This window comes from Colobus angolensis, unplaced genomic scaffold (assembly GCF_000951035.1).
Source record: "Colobus angolensis palliatus isolate OR3802 unplaced genomic scaffold, Cang.pa_1.0 Scaffold8, whole genome shotgun sequence".
NCBI classification, from domain to species: domain Eukaryota; kingdom Metazoa; phylum Chordata; class Mammalia; order Primates; family Cercopithecidae; genus Colobus; species Colobus angolensis.
The window spans coordinates 4687176-4705146 of NW_012121820.1; the positions used below are offsets into that span (position 1 = coordinate 4687176).

Genomic DNA, 17971 nt, shown 5'->3' on the forward strand with positions numbered 1-17971 from the left:
AGAGACTTTCTGTGTTTTTGCCATTTTATATTTTTGACTTTTGAACCATGTGACTGTGTTATTATTCAGAAGTTAAATTGTAAAGCAAAGTAAAAAAAATTGAAAAGGGAAATGAATTAGAGTCTGAGAGGTGCCCATGGGTGAGGAAGCAGGTGTGTATCTCTTGGGGCCGAAGGTTCCTCGAGGGCAGGGGCTTTGAGATTTTCTCTGCTGTTTCTTCGGGGCCCAGCACAGGGCCTGGCGTCATAGGTGCACAGTACACCCCTGGTTTCAGCGTGGGAGCGAGGGCTGTTCCAGTGTGTTTAAGGTGTAAGCAGAGCACGTTTTTCTTCATCCCCTGCCTGTGTCCCTGGACCCATGGTACCTCCCAGATCCTAGTTGGCATTTGAACTTGAGAGCCTTCTGTAGGGTCTTCCATGGGAGAGCTGGAGACGCAGACACTCACCTCTCTCTGCTTCTCTCCTCCAGGCATTCCTGCATCGCATCCGGCAGAATGTGGCTGACTCAGTGGAGAAGGGCCTCACGGAGGAGAATGTCAAGGTGTGGATGCTCGGACTGGCCCCTTTTCTAGAGCATCTGTGTTGCTCTATGCCTTGCTCTTCCCATGCTCAGAGAGTGTACATGCTGGCAGAGGCGTGTCACCCGCTGACTGCTGGCCACCAGCTTTGCCCTGCCCCAGCTTGCTCCCTTAGCCCCTGGAGGCCTCTTGTCCTGTGAGCAAGCTGTGCTTGGTGGACGTCAGCAGGAATCAGCCCTGGGCCCCACTTTCCAGCCCAAGACTTCCCCTCTGTGCTCAGTGTGACCCGCCCCCCGTCTTCCGGGCTCCTCGTGTCGGGCCCTCAGGCATGGAGCCAGTGGAAAATCCTCTCCCAAGTGCCCCCGGGAGCCTGGCACCTCCAGTCCCTCTTCTGGCAGTCCCGGCCCCCACTCCTGCCCTGGACATCCAGTGTCCAGGCAGGGCTGATGAGTAATTGGGTCCAGTTTGGCCTTGGCCGTGGCTCTGGGGAGTTTGAGGAGGAGATCAATAGGCCTTCTGTGTGCATGGCTCGGCTCCAGCCTGGCTCTCCAGGCCTGGCTTTCTGTGTGACCTCACTCTCTGAGCCGCCTTTCAGGCTTCGGGGCTCTAAGGGTCCTGGTGTCCAAGGTGCCCAGTATTTACAGCACACAAAGGACTCGGTCATAGAAGACATTCCCCCCAAACGCCCTGGTTCATCTGGACGGTGGCCTTGCATGTTGACAACTCTACTCCGAATTATTTGCATGAGAAAACTGAGCCTTAGAGATGTCAAGGACTTGCTCAAGGTCTCTGCATGGCTCGTCCTGGGGGTAGGGGGTGCGTGTTCACGCACTGGGATCCTAGGATCTAAACTCTATGCCTGCATTCATTTGTTTACTCATTCATTCGGCACATATGACTGAGCACCTACTGTTGATTCCACTTATTTATTATACTATTTATTATAGTTTAAAAATTATTCATTATAATTGTAAACTGCGACTTAGTACAGTTTTTTAAAAATTACCTTTCTTTTTTTAATGAGGTCGAAGTGTCATACAGTAAAGGGTGCAAATCCTTAGTGCTGAATGCAGTGCGTGTCTCCATACACATGCACCAGTGTAACCGTGACCCAAATGAAGGCAGAGAGCATTTCCCAGCCCCAGCTACCCACTCTGGGCCCCCTCAGTCAGTCCTCCTTCCCTAAAGGTAATCCCTGGTTCCTAGTACCATGGATTGATTTTGCCTGTTCTTGAAATTTATGTTAAAGTGAGCTCTTTCTAGTCCCTGCCTGCCTGTGGGATTTGCCCGTGATATTGTGTGTAGCTGTGCTTCACTCTTTTTCCTTGCTGTATGGTGTTCCATTGTACGAATGCAACACAATGTACTTATCCATTCTCCTGGGGATGGATATTTGAGTTATTTCCAGTTTTTGGCTGTTACAACAATTCTTAAAAAAAAAACAAAAAAAACACGATCATGAGGGCTGGGCGAGGTGGCTCACGCCTGTAATCCTAGCACTTTGGGAGGCCAAGGCGGGCAGATTGCCTGAGCTCAGGAGTTCAAAACCAGCCTGGGCAACATGGTGAAACCCTATCTCTACTAAAATACAAAAAAAGTTAGCAAGGCATGGCGGCATGCGTCTGTATTCCCAGCTACTCGGGAGGCTGAGGCAGGAGAATTGCTTGAACCCTGGAGGTGGAGGTTGCAGTGAGCCGAGTTCGCACCACTGCACTTCACACTCCATCCTGGGTGACAGAGCGAGATTCCATCTCTAAAAAAGAAAATAATAATTAAAAAAATATAATCATATTGTATTTTTAAATAATTGCTCATTGCGGGGGCTGTCCTGTACATTGCAGGAAGGGTTAATAGTATCCCTGGCCTCTATGAAACACCCCTTTTCCTCCCAATTTGTGACAACCAAAAATGTCCCTTGACAATTGCCACATATCCCATGTGTGTGGGGCGGGGGTGGTGGGTAAAATTGCCCCTAGTTGGGAACAACTGATCAGAAGGTTAAATTCTAAAATGTAGGATTGCTGGGTCAAATTGTACTAGTGTTTTACACTTTTAGATTGATGTGGGGAAACAGGGAATCTCATATATTGTTTGTGAGAGTTTAGGCAGCGTATTTCTAACCTCCTTCCTTGTTGTGTTTTCTTCTACTATGTCCTTTTAATGGGTGCATGGAAATATACTCGTAATTTCAACATCCATCCTGTGGCTGGACACAGCAGTTGTGTCTGACTGTGATGAATGTCTGCATACTAAATGTGGAACTGCTTGCAAGACTTTGACCTTGGGAATATTATTTTATCTGAGCCTTACTTCTTCATCTGTAAATTGGGGATAATAGTAGTTTCTATCTCATGGATTTACAGTGGGGATTAGATTCCATGAATGCATGTAAAGTTCTTAACACAGGATTAGTCACTAATCCCGATGATAGTAAATAAATGTTGGCAATATTTCTGTGATTACGATGATTTCTATTAGTGGTAAACCAGTTCCGGTGGTTGAGAGTTCTTCTTTGACTACAGTGTCACCTGCATCGAAGTTTGTATTTTTTCAATGCTTGGCTTTGCTCTCCCTCCGAGCCTTGATTCACGCTGTCCTCTAGCCTGTCTTTTCCTCACAGATCCTATTCTCAAACATCGAAGACATCCTGGAAGTTCATAAGGATTTCTTGGCCGCCTTGGAGTATTGTTTACACCCGGAACCACAGTCTCAGCATGAACTTGGGAACGTTTTCTTAAAATTCGTGAGTACCATGCCACTGCCCCTGGTGGACTCTAGCTTTTGAGAAGTGGGCTTCTCCCTGGGTCCCTGCCCCATCCCCTTTCACCAGCTTCCTCTGTAGGTCTGTCTGGGAGACGGGGTCGCAAGTTGGGCAGGTGGGCCCAGTCTGCATCCCCGGAACTATGGGAGGTGGGTCAGGCCCAGCAGACTGTGGGCATTTTTAGTGACTCTCCTTTCCCTCAGTTTCACATAGAGGGTGGGCCCTCACTGAATGCATGTGTCCTGGAGTCCTGTGACCTCCTGGCCTGGTGGGGCCCCTCTGCCACAGTGACCATCAGAGGTAGCTAGTGGCCAAGACTTGGCATCAGACAGACCTGGGTTTGAGCAGCTCAGGCACCCACTGGCCAGTAAGGGTGTCTGATCCTTGGGTACCCCATTGGGCTGTTGGTCAGAGAGGCTGACGCTTGTTGCAGTAGCCTCTCTCTTCCTGCAGGATTACTAACGCATTTGGAATTGTGGGTGGTAGGCTGGAAGAAGGAAGGCAACTGCTTTTCCATAGCCTCTTTTTCTGTACTACCTGAGACTCCCCCCTCACAGATAGAAGAACTAGCCTCACGGGCACGAGATGTGAGCCAAACTCCTTTGCCTCTCTGAGCCTCTATTTCCTCCTGTGATTGCGAAGTAGGGATAGTTCCGCCTACCTCCTAGGGTTGATGGCAAGACTCAGAGGTAAAGCAATAGGATAGAGAGCCTAGAGCAGAGCTTCTCAGCTGGGGCGACTCTGGCCCCCAGGGGACATTGGACAATGTCCAGACACATTTTTGGTTGTCCCAGCTCTGGGGTGCTACTGGTTTCTAGTAGGTAGAGGCCAGGGATGCCACCAAACATCTATAATGCATAGGACAGCCCCTACAACAGAGAATCATCTGACCTCAAATATCGATGGTGCCGAGGTGGAGAAACTTGGGTGCATCAGCACTCGGTCACTGTTCAGACTGTCATCACCATCATGATCATGATCATCATCACTCACTCACTTCTCCAGGGGATCACATCTGAGTGACCAGAGCCTAAGATGATGGAGCTGTGCGACTCTGCCCTCAGAGGGCAGTGGGGGGCAAGTCTCATGTGCGATCAGGCGTGCAGAGTACCCCAGGATGCAGTCATTCAGCCAGGGGCCAGCCACTCTCTATGTGAAAGTGAGGGCAAGGAGAGCTTCTGGCCAGGCTGCTGAGCGACTCATGAACTGTGGTCCTCTCAGCAAGTTGACTGAACTCGTCTGTGCCTCAGTTTCCTTTTACCCATAAATGGGGTATAAATCCGTGACATTGTGAGGATTAAGCGAGATAATACAAGGAGCCTGCTCGGTGCAGCACCTGGCACAGTAAGTGCTCAATAAAGGTCGACGTTATCTTCCTGTTCACGTAGCAGATGCTCCTCCATCTTTGGAACTGGACAAATAAGAGCACAGTGGGGCGCAGGTGGGCTGGGTGCTAGCGGAGGGCATTGGGCAGAGGAGGGACACGGTCCACTTTGGATTGCAGGGACCCTTTGGCTGCTGTGAGGGGGAGCAGGTGTGGAGGGAGAGCCGGAAGCAAGGAGACATCTAAGAGGTTACCCCGCCAAATGAGGTGACAGTGCCTCGGACCAGCATGGTAGCAGTGGAGGTGGTGAGAAGGGGCAGGTGGCCACAGTGGTTCAGTAAAGGTGTTTCAATAGGAAAATGAAAAGAATGGGAGGGACAGTCTTCCCTTCGGGTTCAGAGGAGACAGGAAGTGCTTTTTTCTCTGGAGCCAACAGCCAACGTTCAAATCCCTGTTCTACTGCTCACCAGCCCAGTGACCTTGGGCAAGTCCTTTTACCTCTCAGGGCCTCAGTCTCCAACTCTGTAAAGTGGGGGTAATGACAATACCTGCTGCAGGGGGCTGTCATGAGGATGAATGACCTGACTCAGCACCGAGCTAATGCCGCGTGTCAGCTGTGGGTGTTATTCCGGCCTGCTTCCTGGAAGGGATGGCCTTGGGGCTGGCTGTGACGTGATGATCTGAGCTTGGGCAGGATTGTCTGTACTTAGCAAAAGTGGGAGAAAGAGTCCTCAAGGTGCACTATCCAGTTTGCCAAAAGCTCTGGCCCTCCTCAGTCCTTTTGGCTTCTCTGCCTGAGTCCCAGAGGCTGTGGGGAAGTGGGTTTAACTCGCTTGTCAGAGAGGAGCCCTGGACCTTGAGGACACAGTGGGGCTATTCTCACCTCTCTCTGTAGGATTCCTGACTTGCTTAGAGATACAGCAGAGGGCTGGGGGGCTAGGGGTGGGAAGTTCAGTGTGCATGAAGCAACCTCTTTTCCATGTCCTCTCTTCTGCTACCTGGGACCCTCCTCATGTAGCCTCATCGAACTAGGTACCTGGTGAAGGCCGCACTTGCCATCAGAGTCATGACATGTGGAGGGTGGACATTTAGGCCTTTGCGGGAGGATGTTCTGGGCTGGGTTCTTGCTGGCGTCCTCCCTGGGCCTGGGAGATCAAGCATTCTAGAGCCCAGCTGCCCGACTTTGCATCCTAGCTCTGCTACTTCCTTGCTCTGTGATCCTGGGAGAATGACCTTACCTCTCTGTGCCTCGGTTTTCTCATCTGTAAAGTGGGTATCACAAAACTCACCTTCTAGGGTGGTTGAGAGAATGAATGACATTGGTAGAGCCTGGCACATAATAAGTGCTCAGGAATTGTTTCTCACCTGGGTTATGTGCACATCTGTTCATGTGATCCAGCGCTTTCTGGAACCTCCCAGTCTTCTCTGGAGTGTGACTTTGTGCAGGGTCCCCAGGCCTGGGATCACTGGACCCCATTCCAGGTGATTTATCATGAGCCCCCCTGCACCTCAGCGGGGCTCCTGTCCTTCCAGTCTCACAAAGCTGCTATGATGCCCAGGTGCAAGGATGCATGTAGGAGGCTTTGACAGAGATGAAGTATTTTGGAGATTGGTTCTCCCTGAGCCACCAGAGAGACCTGCTGGAAACAATCAGTCAGGTCTCTTCAGCCCCCGTCCCGGCACCCTCCAAAGGTTCCTGCCTCATTGGAATAAAATCCCCACACTCTGCCATGCCCTGTCCATTCCTTGGAACTCACTCCCCTGGCTCCAGCCACACAGGTCTCCTCGCTGTTCCAGAACAGGGAGCCCATTCCTGCCCCAGGCCACTTCCTCTACTGGACCAGTTCCCTCAGACATCCCTGCGGCTCTCTCCCTCCTTGCCTTGAAAGCTTTTCAGAAATGCCGTCTTTTCCGCGAAGGCCTCCATGCCCTCCTGTTTAAGTTGCTGCACTCCTGTCCTTCCCCGCCCCTCCCCTGCTCTTGTCATTCTCAACAGAACGGTCTGCATCGCCCTTTGACACATCGGATCTTTTGCTGCTTTTTGCTTATTGTCTGCTCTCCCTAGAATGTAAACAACACAAGGACAGGTACTCTGTCATGCTCGCTGTTCTGTCTCTGCATCAGAAAGATTCCAGCCCCTTAGCCGGGCATGGTGATGTGTGCCTGTGGTTCTAGGTACTTGGGAGGCTGAGGTGGGAGGATTACTTGAGCCCAAGAGGTTGAGACTGCAGTGAGTTGAGATCATGCCACTGCACTCCAGCCTGGGTGACAGGGTGAGACATTGTCTGAAAACAAACAAAACAAAACAAAACAAAACAAATCCAGCCCTGAGCTCACACGTCCTCTGGACATGCGAGCAAACTGAGAGAAAGGTTAAGCTCAAGGTCACAACTGTGCCAGCCGCAGAAGTGGGCTTTCGACCTTCCTAAGGGCTAAGCCAGGGTTCCTCAGTTCATTAGCTTACGTGCTAAGTTTGGAATTTCAGCTATATCTGAGTATCCTTTGTAGTATTATTTGTTTAATGCTTTAAAAAATTGATTCACTTAACAAAACTTCAATAAACTTATTTAAAAAGAGAAGTTTGCATCATCATTGAAAATAGAAAATGAGTGCTGTAAATAGAAGCTAATTGTGAAAATAAATGCGGGAGAAACCAAACGGTGTTACCGCATTCTATCTAGAAACTCTTAACTGCTTGAGCCTCTCAGCCTGAGGCTGGTTACATCACACCAGCTAAGGCCCTCCTTGAGCTAACTGGACCTATTGAAAAAGGAGCCAGCATTCTCAGTGTGTGATCCAGTGTTTTTTAATTTAAAATCGTCTTTTTAATTAAAAATTAAAATCATCACGCCTCTTCCTGCCTGCTCACGGAGGACAGGCTGAGTCAGTCTGTCTCAGGAGTTTTAAAGGCCACCCCTCTGTAGGTTGGATTTCTGGAAGCTGGCGATTCGCACACAGGTGGCCTCTTGGAAGCAGCTAAAGGAGAGGTTGCGGAGACTCCACCCCAGCTGCTGATAGTACCATCTGGAAAGAACTCTGGAACTAGGATAGCTCTTCAGATTACGCACAATTGTAGTAAGTGGGCAAGGCCTTTGCACCCTCATTGCCTGGTGGGCTGTCCTCAGGAGTGGGTGTACCACTGCAGACAGGCAACCCTCTTAGACTGAAGGCAACTCCAGGGAAGGGCCTTAGCTGAGGGTCATTGTCAGCCCCCACTCCCAGCACCTGGGGTAAGGGGCATCTCTCTCTCCGTGACAGGCATTTGAGGAGTGCACCATGGCATCCACTGCAACCCCAAAGGAAAAGCAGGTCTCAATTTTTCCTTTCCACTCTCCTTCCCAGCCTTGTTTACTCCATTTACTCCCTGCCTGGAAACATTTTCCCATGGCCATGGCAGCATCTGGGCTGGTGAGATGCTAATTGGGAACAGAGCTCTGCAGACAGGCTCTCCAGGAGAGGAAGGGGCCCTGGCCCACAGTCCAGCCCACTAGTGCCACCTAACTGAACAGATGGAGGAAGAGTCCCTCACCCCCTTTCCCCAAAATTCAACCAGTAACTACTGAGTTTATCATAAACTAGCACTGAGTGGACATTTTCTTTGCACTGGGTCCTGTTCTCTGTTCCTTACAGATATGCATTCATTAAAACTTCACAACAGTCTTTAAAGGTGGTTACTATTATTGTACCCATTTTACAGATGAGGAAACCAAGGCCCAGAGAGATTAAGTTATAGTGTAAGCTTACTGAGCTAGGAAGCACAGAGCCAGGATTTGAGCTGACACATTCAGGCTGTAGAGTCTGTGTTTTTCACTGTCTTATGTGATAAGGTCTCCTGAAATACATACTAAGCATCTCCTGTGTGCCAGGTACTGCACTAGACCCTGGGGATGCTGTACTAAATAAGACAGACTTGCTCCCTGCTGCCACACTGCTCGTAGGTGGGAGAAACAGAGGGTAATTTAACTGGTTAGGTCATTTCAGATGCCAGTGCAGACTGTGAAGAACATAAAATGCAGATGTGAAGAGTGACTCTGCCTGAGGTTGCTTTCAATCAGGAGGTCAGGGCCAGGGCTGCCACATTTAGCAAATGAAAACAAAGGACACCCAGGGAAATTGGAATTTCAGGTAAACATCAAGTAATTTTTTAGTGGAAGCATGTCTTATGGAATATTTGAGACACTAAAAAAAAAAACATGTATCTGAAATGAACATTCACCTGGGTGTCCTGGGTTTTATTTTGTATCTGGCAACCCAAGGGTGGGATGGCCTTTCTGAGGTGGTGAAATGGGATGATTTTGGGGAGGGTGATCTGGACTGAGGGGAGAAGGGGCAGAAGCCCTGAGCTAGGAGCAAGCTTAGCTCATTTGAGAGAAGAAGGGAGACCAGTGTGACCAGAGCAGAGTGAGTGACGGAGAGAGTTTGAGGGTGTCATAGTGGGGGCAGGATAGATCCTGTAGGGCTTTGCGTGCCAAGGTAAGGACCATAGATCTTATTCTGAGGCAGTGGAAGCCACTGCAGGTTTTAAGCACAGGAGTAGTGTGGTCTGATTTATGTTTTAACCCCTCTCTCCCCGCAGCTGTGTGGATGGGTAAATAAGTTGAGGAGACTGTTGAAAAATTGAGACCTGACTCTCACTTCTCTTCTCCCCCCTGGAGGATATGTTTGCATGGGCCAGCTCCTTCCCTCTTCTGGGTCTCAGTCTTGCTGGCTGTGAAATGAGTGGTTTGGAGCTGATGGTCCCTGTGGAACCACTGTCACCTGGGTATCGTGGATAGCAGCTGCCACCTCTCACAATCCTTGAGCCCTTCCTGGGGGTGAGCTCCCCCCGCCTGGCTGTCTCCAGCTGGCAGCTGTCCCCTTCTCCCCCTTCTCACCCCAAACCCACAGCCACATGTTGCGCACCCACTACATCTGTGTATGCACAACTATTTGTCCGTTTCTTCCTGGCAAAGCAATCAGAGCCCCATGTGGGGCCCCTAGGAGGAAATGGAACACTTGGACTCTGAGCTGTCAAGAGCAGCGTTTCCATATTTGCAGAGTCTCAGGCCTGAGATGCAGCTGGGGTCAGGCTGGATGAAAGGACACGGGTGTGATTGAACTGGGCATGGTGCTGCAGAGGGGATGTTGTCCTTTGCTAAATTTAACTTCTCCAAGCCTCCAGCCCTGGGCCCCTGCCCTTCCCACAGTCTGAAGGAGAGGAAAACACTGCAGACTGTGTTGTAGAAGGGGCTCAGGGGATGAGGAATGACAAACTGGTGGTGAGCTTGTTACTTACTCCCTCTCCTGCACCTGTGGCAGACATCGCTAATCAATCACAGCATTCTGCCTCTGGGCTTCCTGTGGGACCCCAGAATCCTCCTCACTAGTGTTCAGTGACTGGGGTTGGCATGTGGGAAGAAACCAATTTGTCCCTCCTTTCTGGCCCAATCCCTTGCCTTCATCTCTGTGGAGATGGACAGAGAGACCCTGTCACCTCACTAAGATTTGGGTCTATGTATTTCATTTTCTCCCTTTCAGAGTGTGCACATATCAAAACTGTCTTTGCTGTACGTGACAGAAACACTAGTTCAGATAGGCTTAAACAAATCAAGGACTTTACTGATGCATGTCAGTGAAATTGTTCAGGAGTGTAGGTCAGCTTCAGACATAGCTAGATCCAGGACTCCGTATGATGATTTCAGGACCAGGTCTTTCTCTGATCTCAGGCTCTGCTTTTATCTGTGCGGTGCTGATTTCACTCTTGGAGAATGCGAGGGGCTTGTGGGGTGTGTGCCTCACATGGTGGCAGGGGTTCAATAGCAGCTCAAAGAGAGTTTCTCTTCCCAGTGATTCTAGCATGAGTCCTTGCGGACTCTCGCGGCCCAGCTTGGGTCACATGGCCACTGTTATTAGGACGGGGAACTCTGACTGGTTTTGCCTGGGTCATGTGCTCACTTGTGGTCCCTGGGGTGGGGTGGGACCAGCCTGGGAAGAAGCACGGAGCTGGTCTGAGGGGCCTTTGGCCTCTCTCGGTTCCTCCTTCTGTTTTCTTGCTTTCATTCATCAAACAGTCATGATACCTGCTCTCTGCCAGTGGCTGCTGACCCCATTGTCATCACAGCAGTGACCTCAACAGATGCAAACGCTGTCCCCATGGAGCTGACAGTCCCAGGAGATTCAGGGAAGAAGGACAGTGCACAAATGAGAAGTAAAACATCCTGGGGTCAGGGACCATCATAATTCCCAAAATCTGCCTGGGACCCTCCCAAGGCTTTCCCTAAACCCACAAGTCTATCCACTGACACCTTCCTCCTGACTCTGCCTGTCTTTTCTTTTTGCCGTCAAAACCTTCCCACCTACCACCCTACCCTGTCACAGACCAGTTCAATGAAAAAGATAATGAATTTTCTGAAATAATCATGCTGGTGATAATAGCAACAACATTAATAAGCAATAATGATACTAGTTAATATTTAGTGAACACTGACTATGCACCATTGCAAGCACTTTTAATATAAATTCACCTGCCAATCTCCATAACACCATTATGATAATGACATCATTGTTGTCCGTACTTTATAGATGAGAATGCAGAGGCCAAGAAATGTTACTTGTCTTGACCAAGAGCTGGTGACCAGGAGACTTGGGCTATGAACCTAGATGGTCTGGCTGCAGAACTTCTCCTTGGCACTTACAAGGTTGATGGTGATAGTGGTTGGTGAGAGTGGTCATGGGGGCTTTTAACGTCAGCGCAGGTCTTCTCTGCAGGAGCAGGTTTCCAGACAGGCCAGTTCCTGTCACCTACAACAAAATAGTTGTTCTCTTTCTTCCTCTTCCTCTTCCTCTTCCCTGAAGCCTGCATCACCACAGCCTGCAGCTGAAACCCTGATTCCAGATGTGTCCAGCAGACCCTACTCACAAGGTTTTACCTATGTCTGGGTGATCCCCTGCAGCCCAGATGCCTCCTCACCCAGCCCTTTTGGCCTTGATGGCCCCTTAGGCTCATTTGAGACAAATGGCAGTAGAAAAAGGTCTACTTGGGCAGTGTTGGGGGTGCTGGGGGTCCCCTCTTCTCCTTCCTTGCCTTGTGTGTGTGTGTGTCTTTGTGTGTGTCTTTGTGTGTGTGTGTTGGCATCTCAGTGGACTGCAGATATTTGATGAGTGAATTGTGCTTTGTGACTCAGTGCCTGTGTCCGTGTGCATGCTGACATTGGTGGTGGTGTTTGGCGCCTGTAGCTTGCGTGCTGTGATGCTTGAGATCATTGGGTGGTTTCTTGGAGTATGCATCAAGATTGTTTGTCTTGTGGTATGTGTGTGTATATGGGGGTGCACTGTGGGTAATTGTAACATGATTTGTCTGATATTTTCCCCCATTGATCCATGTTTGTTGAGTGTGTTTATGTTTGTAGTAATACTTGTAGAGTACTTTGAAGTATTGTATGGTGCTTATTGTGTGCCAGACACTGTTCTATTCATTTCACATATATTATTTAATCCTCCAGCAGCGTAAGTGTTGAAGGTCAGTTATGATGTCTGTTTTGCAGATGAGGAAACCAAGGCCTAGGGAGGTAAAGCACTTGCCCAAGGTCACCCTCTACTTAGGGAATGTGGAACTGGGTTTCTGGAGTCACTGTGTGCCCTTCAGCATTCTGATGCAGTACCCTTGGGATGCAGCTTAGTCCAGATTTGTGACTTGAGATTTGTACCCTGGGTATTTGCCTCCCACTCCCATCCCTACCCTGTGCCATGACCTTGAGCTGATGTTGTCACTGGGATTAAGGGAGTTTGAGTCCTGGTTCTGCCACTGCACTAGCGGCGAGACCCTGGGGAAGCGACTTTTCCTTGTTTTTTTCATGGCTCTGTGGGTTTCTTACAGTAGTTACCATGTAAGGTTGTCGTGGGGAATGAGTAAGTTAACCCCCATTCCAGGAGAGCAGCGTGCAGCTTGTACTGTGTGCTGGGCAGTCTGTGCTACGTGCTGGGTATGCATTTTGTGTTAGCCATCAGCACTGACCTGGGCACTTTGTGGCTTGGAGTGTCTGCTCAGACGATGCACAGGGAGCCCCCAGAGTGAGCTGGAGTGGGCTGGGGATGCCCGTTCATTCTAAACCCATCCTCCCTTCTCTTTGGTTTCCTATTTCCTGCAGCCTCCCATCGGAAGGCCATCTGGGGGCTTGTTTAGAAACAAGATGAGCTGCTTGCTGTGTGGACCCACCTCTTCCTTCCTTAGCTTGTTCGGGTCTCCTGCACACTCCCACCCCTAGCCCAGGGTTGAGGCCTTGCAACCCTTCCTCCTCCAGTGACCTCACCCACGGCATCCTTGTTTAGGGTTTGGCGGGTTCCGTGAACCATTTGGAACCAAGAATGCTCAGCTGAGAGCTTCCTGCTAAGAAGGCTCCTGTCTCTTCCAGTTCCGGAAACCCTGACTGATGGTTCTGGAACTGGTGACCCACAGGTGACCTTTAGGCTGGAAAGAGTCCATCTTTGGGCTCAGGGGTGTCTGGAGGTCAACAGAGCTAGCCCCCAGCCGTAACAACTCTGACTTAAGGACTTTTATTAATTCTACCTTACAGATGAGGAAACTGAGGCACTGGGAAGTCAGGTAACCTGGCCAGGTTCACAGGAAATACAGAGCCATGGTGCAAGCCCAGGCCACTCTTCTTGAGTCTATGCTCTTGACCCCCAAGCCACACTGCTTCCCAAAAGGTTATTCAGGCTCCTGGGTGCAGATCTGGGGCAAGAGTGGAGACTGGGAAGCTGGTAGTGAGTGAAGCCGCTTTACCCGAGATTCCTCTTGCTGTAGCCTCTCTTGGGTCAGGGGAGCCCTTTCCCACTACCCTGCCAGCCCAGCGGTAGGCACATGTCAGGGAACCTGCCTTCTACCATGACCTGCCTCCCACAGGCTCTGTCCTTGTCTTGCAGAAGGACAAATTCTGCGTGTACGAGGAGTATTGCAGCAATCATGAAAAAGCGCTGAGGCTGCTGGTGGAGCTGAACAAGATCCCCACCGTGCGCGCCTTCCTTTTGGTAAGTTGACCCGTCAGCCCTGGTGCTCCCTTGCACTCGGCCTCAGCCTTGGGCATCTGGGCACAAGGGGACTTCATGCTGCCCCATGGTGCCAAATCCCTTCCTTGGCTGGGGTGATCTCCTGCCTGAAGCAGGGAGCGCCAAGCCTTTTCCGTAAAGGGCCAGCTGGGGAATATTTTTGGCTCTGCATACCATACAGTTCCTGTCACCACGACTCAGCCCATGCTGTTGTAGCATGAAAACAGCCATAGAGAATGTGTAGAGGAGAGGGTGTGGCTGTGTGGCAATAAAACTTTATTTACAGAAACAAGCAGAGGGCTGTATTAGAGTTGACTTTGCCCATTCCTGGTCTAAAGTAAGGGTTCTAATAAAAATGGCAGCAAGAGTAGTAATTATTAATACTATTGTCATTATTACGATGATTATTATTAGGATTACTAGTATTTTTAGGATTATTTAATTATAAGTGAAAGAAAATCCAATTAAAACTGGCTTAAGCAGCCAGGTGCAGTGGCTCACGCCTGTAATCCCAGCACTTTGGGAGGCCGAGGTGGGTGGATCACTTGAGACCAGGAGTTCAAGACCAGCCTGGCCAACATGGTGAAACCCTGTCTCTGCTAAAAATACAAAAAAAATTAGCTGGACATGGTGGCACATGCTTCTAGTCCCAGCTGTTCAGGAGGCTGAAGCAGGAGAATTGCTTGAACCTGAGAGGCAGAGATTGCAGTGAGCTGAGATCGTATCACTGTACTCCAGGCCTGGGAGACAGAGCGAGATTTTGTCTCAAAAAAATAAAAAACAAAACCTCAAAAACAGGCTGAAGCAAAACAACAAACAACAACACACCACAAACTGAGGGATTCACTTTTCTGGGAAGTTTAAGACCTGAGAGGGCTACAGACATGGCAGGGTCTGGGTGTTCAAATGATGTCATCAGGAATGTGTGTCGCTTGACTCTCCTTTTCTCTGCTGTGGCTTCATTCCAAGGCAGGCTCTCCCCAAGTGGTAACAGGGTGGTCCCCAGCAGCTCCAGGCTTATACCTCTGATAGCTGAGCAGCTCCAGGATAGCTGAGAGAACTTCCCTTTCCCTATAGTAACAGCAAAAATCCTAGGTCTGATGCTCATTGGCTCAAAACCTCATCCCTGAACCAATTGGTGTAGACAGAGTAATTGGTGGTGGTGTTCTGATTGGTCACTTCTGGAGATGGGGGATGGGGTCAGGTCTATCCATACAGTAGAGCCTAAGGGTAGAGTGGATCCCTAAAGCAGTTGGTTTGCATTTGTGGGAATGCAGGTAAAACTGTATTGACCTCATTGACCTGGTCTCAGATGACCTTTGACTACATCCCAATTCCAGGTGGTGGGGTGGAGGGAGGGCGGGAAGGAGAGCATACCCTTCTCATTTTCAGGGCGCCACAGGAAGCTGCACACATCTCCTCCCCTCACGTCCCATCGGCCAGCACTCAGCCACATGGCCACCCCTAGATCCAAGGAAGGCTGGGAAATATAGGCTTTATTCTGGGCAGCCGTGTGCCCAGCTAGAAATGTGATTGCTGTGGAAGAAGAATACATTAGGGGACACTGCATAGCCTTTGTCACAGGTGATTTTGATGACTTCACAATATTAAGTGACTTTCTAGGGGTCCATCCTAGAAAAGTGGTTGAGCTTATCCTGGATTTCAGTCCCAGTCTTTCACCTCTGAATCCCTTCTCATTCGGTCACAGGCATCTCTTCCCCCATACCTTTTGTTCTCCCAACAGCACACACCGAATTCAGCACATAAAAGTAGAACAATTAGCTAATATAGCATACAGAGTGTGATCCACATTCCTACAGTGCTAAACTATAAAATAATATTCGTAATTGCACTTCTCCTTCACGCACAGTCTCCAACAAAGTGTTTCCAGAATTTCAATTCCAAATGTATGTTTCCTTCACAAGTGAGTTCATGTTGCTTGGCCCAGCTCCAGTGAACATCTGAGGAAGGGCAAATTGGCGGACTGATTCACTGATTTCCATCTTTCTCTCAAGTGAATTAAGCTTTCAGCACTGTTGCTTTTCATAGCCGGTATCTACATCTTCACATTTCTGTGTTTGCACTTATATTCATAAAATAGTCTGGGCAGAATGCAAAGACGAAGTCACGTTACTGCAAACCCCACATGGACAGAAATGGCCATGTCTGCAGTGACCTGTTGGCTTGCAGGCAGCACTACCCTGCGACAGTCCCTGCTGCCCAGGCTCTGGGCTCCCTGGCTGAGGGTCCCACCCTCTGAGGGTATTCCCTCAGGTTCAGCTGGGTCCTGGGAAGCAGGAAGATGTGGGAAGGGTGTGGGAAGGGAAGGGAAGGGCTGAATTTTCTTTCTCTGCCCTGCCCTGCCCTCTCCTCCCCTTCCCTTCCCTTCCTTCTTTCCTTTTTTTCCTTTCTTTCCCCCTCCCTCCCTCCCTCTCTCAAGCAGTCTTTCTGGTGGGTCACACTGCCCTGTTCCTAGCAGCAGCTGGGTGGGCCAGGCTGGGCAGGGGAGGATGCGTGGGGTGCCAGCACATGTGCCATCTGTCTCCCTCCTTGCTGGCGTCTCCCAGCTTTTGGCCACCTGCAGAAGAGCTGTCTTGAGTCTGTTATGGGACATTAAGGCTTTGGGAACAGACAGAATCTGGTTTTCCATCCACGTTGTGCTGGGCACCAGCTGAGTGATGGAGACTGGTGGAGCAGTGGCTTTATTTTTCTCTGCCTCAGTTTTCTTGTGTGTAAAATGGGGATGATTTATTCATTTACTCATCCAACAACTTCTTACTAAGCACTTATCATGTGGTAGGGATCATTCTAAGGCCTAAAGATCCGACAGTGAACAAGGCAAGAAAAGTCCCTGTTCTCATAGAGTGGCTATTCTAGTTGGGGGAACTTCAATGATAATGTGATGTTAAATTCTCTGGAGGATGTAAAATAAGGGTGACAGGATGTTTTGAGGGAGTTAGGGTGGTGGCTGCTGTTTTAGATTGGTCTTTGGGAAAACTGCATCTTACGTAACATGTAAGCAGAGATGTGGATGAAGTGAAGGAGAGAGAGAGAGGCAGGGGCTATGTAGCATTTCAGAGAGATAGACGACCTGCATGTGCAAAGGCCCTGAGGTAGGATTGTGTTTGAGGAATTGCAAGAAAGCCAAGGGAGACCAGAATGAAGGTCATAAGAGAAAAAGCAGGAGGAGATGAGGTCAGAGAGATTGAAAGAAGCCAGATGATGAAGGAGCATCTAGTTAGTGGAAAGAGTCTGACATTTTTTGTTTTGTTTTGTTTTTGTTTTTTGAGATAGGATCTCGCTGCATCACCCAGGCTGGAGTGCAATGGCACCATCATGGCCCCCTGCAGCCTCAACATCCTAGACTCAAGCCATCCTCCCATCTTAGCCTCCTGAGAAGCTGGGACTATAGTGTGCACCACTATGCCCAGCTAATTTTTAAAATTTTTTTTGTGGAGTTGGGGTCTTGCTATGTTACCCAGGCTGGTGTTGAACTCCTGGGCTAAAGTGATCCTTCTGCTTTGGCTTCCCCAAAGTGCTGGGAGTACACTCCCAGGTGTGAGTCACTCTGCCCAGTCCAAGCATGAGATTTTAAAAAAGCTTTTTAATTAAAGTGTAGCATCCATGCAGTAAGTGCACCCCCAGGGTGACGAATGCTTACATATATCTATAGCATGGAACCACCAAGATCGAAGAACATTCCCATCACTCCAGAAGGTTCCCTCTTGCCCCTTTCCAGTCATGGCCCCCAGACCTCCAGAATCCCTCTGCTGGTTTCTCTTACCAAAGCTTAGTTTTGCCTATTCTAACATCGTCTGTGAACGGCATCATTCAGGATACGGTGTGTGTGGCTGTTTTTGTGCAGCATGATGTCTGTAGGATCGCTCTGTGGGATCCCTTCATGTTGGAGCTCATGGCATTGCCTTAGAGAATGTTCCGTTTTATTCTCAGTGGGTTGGGAAGCTGTGGGAGGGTTTTGAGCAGAGGCATGACTGGAGCTAATTTGCATGGTGAAAGGCCCCCGTCAGTATCTGGGTATCTGGGTAGAAGTGCAGGTCCAGGGAGGGGCTTGTTTGCATTTCCTAGGGGACCGGGACAATTGCCACAGATGGGGTTGCTTAAAACAACAAAATTGATTCTCTCTCAGTTTTGGAGGCCAGAAGTCTGAAATCAAGGTGTCGTTGGGTGCTCCCTCCTGGGGCTCCAGGGAAGGATCCTGTCTAGTGGCTGCCAGTGCTCCTTGGCTTGTGGCAGCATCGCTCCAGTCTCTGCCTCTGTCTTCACATGGCTGCCTTTTGTGTCTTTCTCCCCTCATAAGGACATGAGTCATTGGATTTAGGGTTCC

The 17971-nt window shown here is 49.6% G+C and overlaps 1 protein-coding gene across 1 annotated transcript in view; it reads left to right on the forward strand.

Moving 5' to 3' along the window:
* Positions 1 to 17971, forward strand: part of PREX1 (phosphatidylinositol-3,4,5-trisphosphate-dependent Rac exchange factor 1) — a 207187-nt gene that overhangs the window by 82337 nt on the left and 106879 nt on the right. Inside the window, exons 3-5 of the mRNA XM_011929192.1 lie at positions 469 to 540; positions 3138 to 3260; positions 13504 to 13608. Of these exons, the coding sequence (XP_011784582.1) occupies positions 469 to 540; positions 3138 to 3260; positions 13504 to 13608 (300 nt within the window). The remainder of the gene's footprint in view (positions 1 to 468; positions 541 to 3137; positions 3261 to 13503; positions 13609 to 17971) is intronic.